Raw genomic sequence first — 8,261 nt, forward strand, 5'->3', positions numbered from 1 at the left:
CAGTGAAAAGGACCTTCAGCGCAAGAAATGTGGTAAATAAGGGCAAAAATGCCAAAAAATGAAAGGTAGGGACGTTTTCCACAATAACCTCGAAAGGTAAGGATGTTTTGCGCCAATTACCCTAAAAAATTATTTTATTGGAAGAATATGAAATTAAAAAGGTGTTTGAAAAAAAAAAGGGCGAAACGAGGACTAAATATAATATGATTAATTATCATATAAAAAGCACAACTTAACTACATAAATTTCGAGAAGAATATTAGTTTGTTGTTTTTGAAGAAACCAAAACTTTATACAAATCAATATTCTAAAATAATATTGTTTGTCTTGAATTCAACTTTGTACAAGCATAACTTATATACAAATATTTTTAAGCGTACTGGTATTGATACTCATATGGTGAAAATATTTAGGATCTTCAAGGTATACGGACCTCCATGATATTATTATATTCTTTTTATTTGGAATTTCGTACTCGTAAATTTCCTTCTATTCGAGTAATACTATTTGTAGATAATATTATACATAATGATAACAAGAAAAATTATAATAAATGAATTTCTTTTCTTTTCGTCTCTTTTTCTTTTTCTTTCTCTTACATGTCATTATTATGTACGATATTATGTACAAAATCAAATAGCATTACTCCTTTCTTGATTAGTAGTTTCTCTTAATAAATAAATAGTGATTTTGGGACTTTAGGCACATGAAGTTGATGACCAATTATTTAACTAATATTATTTAATCTCACTGAAGTTGCAACCCCAAATCAGATTATGCTAATGTAATATTAAATGATAAATGAAACTAAATGGCTCGTGTAATTTAACCTATCATTGAGCACCTCCTAAACTGGGTTTGCAACTTCAGAGAGATTATATAGCATTACTCATGGTTTCCCTAAGAATTAATATCTTTCATGGAAGTTATGACATTACTTATTAAGCCATTTTTTCAAATTTAATATTCAGATTTTAATTTAAATCAAAATCAACAATTTATTTTAACAACACATTTTATATCACCAACAATTTTTTAGTCACATATTTCATCAACCTTTATTAAAATCCAATAAAAAATCGATTTTAATTCCCTAAAGCAGGGCTAAATTGTATGGCCTATAAGTAAGCGAAGGCCTAAAAAAATTCATTTCTTTTTAAATTATGGATTTCTATTGGTCATCATACTATTTAAAAATATATCAAAAAATTATATGTAATTTATATTAAATACACATTTTATAAGATCTACAACTTTTTAGTCACATATTTCATCAACCTTTATTAAAATTCAATAAAAAGTCGATTTTAATCCCCTAAAGCAGGGCTAAATTGTATGGCCTATAAGTAAGCGAAAATGGGGTCAAAAAAATTCATTCTTTTTAAATTATGGATTTCTAGTGGTCATCATACTATTTAAAAATACATAAAAAAAAATTACATGATCTTTCAGAAGAAAGATGTCTATGCATGAATTTTCCAACTTGTTTGAATTTGTTTTTGATGTTTGACCTAATAGCTTTAAAATACATGAAGTTGGTTATGGCACGTAATTTTCAAATTGAGATTTTTCAGTACATTATAGTCTATTTTTTTATACATCTAATATCAATTCTAAGACTATAGAGGAATGGTTTTTGGTACAATATGGGTGATACGATATGGGTGAATAATTGGCATGCTTTTAATTTTTCTAGTTCATATTAACTTGTAGATGGCGCTACATTGATATTGTTCAAATTTTCCCCGTATTTGCTATAATTATTCAGTAATGCTACTCAACCCGGGATAAAATCCCGGGTTTGGAGCCAGGGGTCGAGGTGACATGATTTGAAATCCGCGGCCCCATGTGCTGCAAGATTGAGAGGGTTGAGGTCACGCCACCTCGGCCTTGGATCGGAACCTGGGATTTAATCCCGAGTTCTACAGCACGGTAGATAATTATTTGATTCATTGTTGATTTGGGAAAGTGAGATTAGACAATATTCTATTATTCACATATTGTTAGTATTTATCATATGTTCAAACACTTCAAAATTATGAAGCATTTATAAAAGGTATAATTTATAAATAAATAGAAGTGGTGTGATATAGGGATAATAACTGTATGCTCATTGAAATATGTTGTTAAAAATGAAATTTAATCATTTATAGAGGTGTAAAATGGAGATTTAGCTTGGTATGGTACAAATTTTTTCAAATCTCATTTTTTTTCTCAAAAATATTTTTAGTCACTCCTAATATTGCTAGAAAAGGTATCTATTGATTCTCTCACATTTTTGTTGGACCATACATATGATAATGTCCTTCCCGGGCGAGATATCTGATTCAAGTTCAAGATGATCCAACTGAGTCAAAGTAAAGGGCAATAACTCATTCTTAAAATCAATATTCTTAAGATCCCAGAGTCGAGTGAAAAGATGAGAAAGCTCTTCATTCCTTGCATGTGAACCATAATTTTTCTTAGGGTTAAATTCACTGATGACCACCCAACTTTTATACTTAGTGTCATCATGGTCACACAATTTGATTTTATTTCACCATGCCACCGAATTTCATATTTAGTGTCATCATGACCACTCAATTTAATTTTATTTCACCATAGCTACCTAATTTCATATATTATTTCATTATGGCCACCAAATTTCATATAACATTTCATCATTATCATCTTATTTCTTTTCACTAATTTTAAAAGGGGATAAAACAATAACTTTGCAAAGTTACTGTTATTTATGCATAATGTAAAGTTACCATTTTTAGCTCTTTTAAAATTAGTGAAAATTGTAATAAAAAAAAAAAGTTAGGTAACCATAATGAAATGTTATATGAAATTGAGAGACCGGTGAAATTTTATATGAAATTGGGTGGCTACAGTGAAATAATATTAAATTGGATGGCCGTAATAATACTAAGTATTAAGTTATGTGATTATGATGAAATAAAATCAAACTGATTAATCATAATGACACTACATATAAAGTTGAATGGTCGTAAGTGAATTTAACTCTTTTTCCCAACATTTAATCATACAGTTTCCAAAGATTTCACAAAATCTACTTTTAAATAAGTTACATCACACACACTCTTTAATGCAATCTTCTCTTCTGATCTTCTTCCATTCCGAATCTGATAGGTTCCAGATTATGTAAAATGATGGGTGCGCATGCACCTGATTAAATCCGAGGATCTGTCTAAAACACTGTACACGTCGATCCATGTTCTTGTCCACGTTGACGGTGTAGAATTATTAGATGCAAAAAATAACAGTTAACGCGTTACACTGGATTCATCGGCTTAGTACTTTAAAAACCCCCGGAATTTCGTTACCCATGAGCGTGTAGCAGTGCAGTCATTTCTGCACTTTTCGGGGAAAAATTAATATAAAAATATTTATTAATTAAAATAAACAAAAATCACGCGTTTCATTTTCTTCTCCGGCGTGCTTCGCCGGAAAATTCTGTACGTCGAATCACTGCAGGTTAATCATCCGGCAGAGGTAATTTTTTTGGCGATACAAATGAGTTCTCTCTATTGCTCTGTGCTCCATTTTATAGGGTTAGGGCTAATCTCTGTTTTGATCACGCTCTTCTGTTTCTCACTATCATTGATCATTTAATGAATGTAACTTTGTTCAACGTATGTATTTTTTTATCATTTTTCTAAAATTGATTTTGGGGCGTTTTAGGTTTTTATTGAGTGAAATAGAGTTTTCAAGTTGAATCGGTTGTTAATTTTGGTGGAGCACTCAATGCTGTATCACCCCCCCCCCCCCCCCCCCCCTGTTTTTTTTTTTTTACAATCCCTCTTTTTTTCAACAAATACGTCAAAATAGAGGCACAAATACACTCTTGTTAGATCCCCTAATTGCTTGAACCCCCCGGCCTTGTTTTTATTGTTTGAAGACTGATGTCAAGTTTTTTGATTTTCTACATTGTTTTAAATTTTTATATTCTTGCATGTGGCATTGGCTAACACAGATAAAGTGGCTCGATAAAGATACGCAGCTGCTTCAGGAAGGGAGTTGATCAATGATTTAACATTTCCTTCATCGAAGATTGAGTGAAAAATGGTAAAATTCCAAATTCGATTAGGAAATTGACATGAACTTTTTTTTTTTTTTAGAGGCATAATTTTTCATCATTGTGTTTTTTTGTATGGGATTTTTATATGAATCGCTATCTGGTGACTTGTTAATTAATTTGATTTTTATGCTCCCTGTCTATACTGTGCGGTGACTTTCGCATCCTGTTTGAATTCTAGTTTGTATACAAATTCTCATCCTGTTTTAGGATCCTCCTCCAAAATTTCTGTATCGGTAGTTTAATATATCAATGATGTATAATTTCCTGATATCCTCACATGTTCCGTCCACTGTTCAGTAAAGTGACCAGACAATCACTGTGTAGGTGTTCATGTATTCGACAATGTATTGATACATAAATTGATATATACATACAACCACCAGTTGGAGATGGTTCAAAGATGGCTCTAGTATCTTCCTGTTTCTTTCTGATTTGTAATGTTAACAATGTTCTTTTCTTTTAGATTCTACAAATCTTAATTAATGTTATTGGTTTTTGGTAAATATCCTATGCTGAGGAACAAGGGAATTTAAATGCTGCCAGTAAGACTAGCTTTTTCCTGTTTTCTAATCTGGGATCCTGTTTACCTCGTGAACGCGCTGATAATTGATCTTGTCAAGGATGTAAATGAGATTTTAACAATAAAGATAAAAAGGAAAATGTATGATGAATCGTCATTCCTGTTCCACAATGCATACACCATAAAAGGAATTTGAAAAGGCAAATTTTAAGTTGCTTCTGTAAGATCCAATCACATACGCAGATTGCTATTAATATGAAATTAATGAGTTTTCCACACACGTGAACATTATTTATGTGCTTTTCACCTTATATTTAATTAATGTGTATACCTGTACACAAGGTTCCCCAGTTTGTTAACCTTAACAAACTCGTCATGATTTATCGTAGTTTTCTGGCAATCGTTCCATCTTTGACCTTTCAAACACTCGTCGAGTGTCACATTGTGTCAGACATCAGTTTGTTGTAGTCTAAAGCATCATGCTCGAAGTACATTTGCTGTGGAGGGAATTCTCAGGTGTGATATCAGAGAGTGCTGCAAGGAGATAAATTCTTATTTCATGTATAATTGAGTTGTTCCTTGTCGGTCATTGGCATTCTTGCTCCTCTACCACCTCATTCTCTTCCTTATTTCTATCCTATGTTTAGACTTTCGTTCTCAACGGTATTGTTGTTGCCAGGCACAATTGCCTCTTTACTTTATGATTTTGAACTTCTTAATTTTCTGCAATGGGATGGCCTCATTATTTGATTTAAAAAAGTATGTAACCCTGTATTTATGACTCTATCTTACTTGAATTTTCTTTTAAAGAAATATCTATAATTTGGAGTATACAGTTTTCAGATAGCATGCTTGTGTTACAAAATTATAAACTGTTCTTCATTATTATTTTATCCACATTTCTAATGCTCGGTGTCATATATGCTTTTCTTTATCGATCTCCTTCTCATATATGGAATTCATCAATATTCCTTTTGGACTATATTTAGTAACTTCGTCAATTGTATCAAGTTCTCGTCCATCCTTAAACCCCAGGTGGAAAGAATGAACTAAGGTGAGAAGGTAATGTGGCGATAAGTGGCACAACATTGTTTTTGTTAACTTTATTTCAATAATAAAAATTTGACAGTCTTCTCAGAACAAGAGCATTTGGATATCCCGGGACCATGGCTCTTTGGCTAATGGAGAGATGGATTATGACACTTCTGCTAGAATTGAACAAAAACGTGCTCATCAGTGGTCAATGGATTCATCTGAACAAGAGCTATTCAGCAACAAGAAGCAAGCAGTAGAACCTGCTAGCAATAGCCCTACTTTAGGAGCCGAAAACATGAGCATGTCTCTGTTCGGCAACAGTCCCAGTACTCAGTCAGATCAAATAAGCGACTGCCTGTTCGGAACCAAGCTTGTCAGGAGTTCAAGTTTTGCTGATAAGAATGCATCCGTCTTTGTTCCTGGGGATCTGAATATGGGAAAGAAGGGTTTTGTGGATCAGTTAGAAAATAATTCATCTATATGTTTATCAATGTTTCGGGATGTGGAAGTTCCCTTGTGTCTGAATACTGGCGTTAGAAAAGTCAAAGTCAACCAGGTTGTCTCAGAGAATCAACTCTCTGAATTTGTGGGGGAATCTTTCAACCCTGGAGACAAGAATAAAATTACTAGTCCCACCTTTCACAGGACAGGTAATGGCGTGTCACTTGCACCAGCTTATAATACTGGAGATAGAAGTACCATTATGGAACCTGTCTTCTGTAAGACGAATGAAAATTCTATTTCAGTGGAACAGGCCTCCAACAAGAGAGATGGCAATTTTATGCTAATGGGTCATCACTATGACAATCTGCTATCTATTGGTCAAGCTTTTGACAAAAGGAATTACAATTTTATTTCGATTGGGGAACAGTGTGAAAAGGAAAACGGCAATTTAATGTCAATTGGTCCTAATTACTTCAAGGGCAATGAAAATTTCATTGCAATGGATGCTTTCTACAATAAAGCAAATGAAGATTTTTTGTCAGCAGGTCCTACTTGTGATAAAGGGGTGATAGACATTACGTCAATGACTTCACTTCACGGTCAGCAGGATGCTACTGTTGCATCACTAGGAAATATCTACAATTATGGAAATTCCAGTATCCTAACAACGGGTCAAACCCATAATAATGGAAAAGGCACTACTATATCTTTTGGGGTCTTCCAGGACAATCCTGATGAAAGTGATCCTTCTGGAAGGTCCATAAGCAACCATGATGGTTTACTAAATCAATTCTCGGCTCAACCATCTGAGGAATTAGGACAAAAGGGTTCTTTGAATTTCCCGAGTACTACCATTGTTTCAGCATCTACTTCAAGGACAGGTAGCAGCCCCAAGAATAAGGAGCAAAAGACAACTAAAAAGGTCCCTTCAAACAACTTCCCTTCAAATGTTAAAAGTTTATTATCAACTGGTATACTTGATGGAGTTCCTGTGAAGTATGTTTCATGGTCAAGGGAGGTGAGTTCTGAGATTCTTTTGTCTTCCATTCTGTTTAAGGGTTTTTGCCTTGACCACAATAACATTTGTGCATGCAGAAAAATCTTCAAGGAGTGGTAAATGGGACTGGTTACTTGTGTGCCTGCAAGGAGTGCAAATTTTCCAATGTAAACGTTACTGATACCTCTCACCGATAGTTCCATTTCTATTGTTCAAGGTGGCATCCTACTGCCTACTAACATTCTATTCCATACTTATATTTTGCAGGAGGTTAATGCTTACGAGTTTGAGCGTCATGCTGGTTGCAAGACCAAACACCCAAATAATCACATTTACTTCGAGAATGGGAAGACTATTTATGCAGTGGTCCAAGAACTGAAGAGTACCCCTCAAGACAAGCTCTTTGAGACAATAGAAAAAGTTACTGGATCTTCTGTAAACCAGAAAAATTTCCGTACTTGGAAAGGTGATTATTTTTAATTTCTTCATGGAAGGATATTTTGACTTTTTTTATCCCTGGAACGATGAATATGTTTTATAAGTCTGCATGTGAGACAATCTTTCCTCTCTTTTCCTTCTCAGCTTCATATCAAGCTGCAACCCGTGAACTTCAGCGTATTTATGGGAAGGATGAAGTGGCTGTGCCATCCTGATATGTTGTCTGGTGCCGAAATTTTGGAGGTTGGTTGACAGCTGATGTGCATGTAGATTGTGTACATGACCATGGGAATTATACAACTTATATGGAGCATTAGACTTGTTAGGAATTGAATGCTGATCTACAAATTGATCTTTCGAACATTTTACTGCTATTCTGTTTTCTTCTGGGTAAGATATTTTCTGTGAAAAGTAAATGTATTAGAAGCTTCCCCCACCCAAAAAGATTTGGTTCCTTGTTATTTTGGCGTCTGGTTATATTGATTGTGGTAGTCTGATCAATATAAAAAAGGGAAGAGCTTAGCAGAAATCCAAGACCTGAGATTTTATTTCTTCCAAAAATTCCCAGATCTCAAATTAAACAAACTTAAATTTTGCCAAAAAAAAAAAACTATTATTTGTCTGACTATAGAAGTGTACAACCAGCCGTGTCGTTCGGGGTGGTTATCTCTTTGGCCATGTCATGTCAAACCATCCAATCACCACTGGAACCTAAATTACCCTCGAGAAAATTAATAAATGGC

At 33.9% G+C, this 8,261-nt stretch overlaps 1 protein-coding gene across 4 annotated transcripts; it reads left to right on the plus strand.

Moving 5' to 3' along the window:
• The first annotated feature begins 3,315 nt into the window (after nt 1-3,315).
• LOC111375125 lies at nt 3,316-8,041 on the plus strand. Of its 4 annotated transcripts, none has more exons than XM_022997920.1 (7): nt 3,316-3,498; nt 3,980-4,071; nt 5,594-5,658; nt 5,734-7,101; nt 7,179-7,247; nt 7,348-7,546; nt 7,663-8,041. In XM_022997920.1, exons 4-7 carry the CDS (start codon nt 5,794-5,796, stop codon nt 7,731-7,733), a joined length of 1,647 nt encoding a protein of 548 aa, XP_022853688.1. In that variant the 5' UTR covers nt 3,316-3,498; nt 3,980-4,071; nt 5,594-5,658; nt 5,734-5,793; the 3' UTR covers nt 7,734-8,041. The 4 variants fall into 4 exon arrangements, with proteins under 4 accessions (XP_022853688.1, XP_022853689.1, XP_022853686.1 ...); XM_022997921.1 differs by having other exon boundaries at nt 5,743-7,101; XM_022997918.1 differs by lacking the exon at nt 5,594-5,658.
• The last annotated feature ends 220 nt before the right edge of the window (nt 8,042-8,261 follow it).

Source organism: Olea europaea, unplaced genomic scaffold, assembly GCF_002742605.1.
Source record: "Olea europaea var. sylvestris unplaced genomic scaffold, O_europaea_v1 scaffold134, whole genome shotgun sequence".
NCBI lineage: Eukaryota > Viridiplantae > Streptophyta > Magnoliopsida > Lamiales > Oleaceae > Olea > Olea europaea.

Coding starts and splice junctions, on each gene's coding strand:
- LOC111375125 (XM_022997918.1), top strand. Junction 7,248..7,347: donor AGGAGTGCAAATTTTCCAAT/GTAAACGTTACT, acceptor TATATTTTGCAG/GAGGTTAATGCTTACGAGTT. Junction 7,547..7,662: donor AAATTTCCGTACTTGGAAAG/GTGATTATTTTT, acceptor TTTCCTTCTCAG/CTTCATATCAAGCTGCAACC.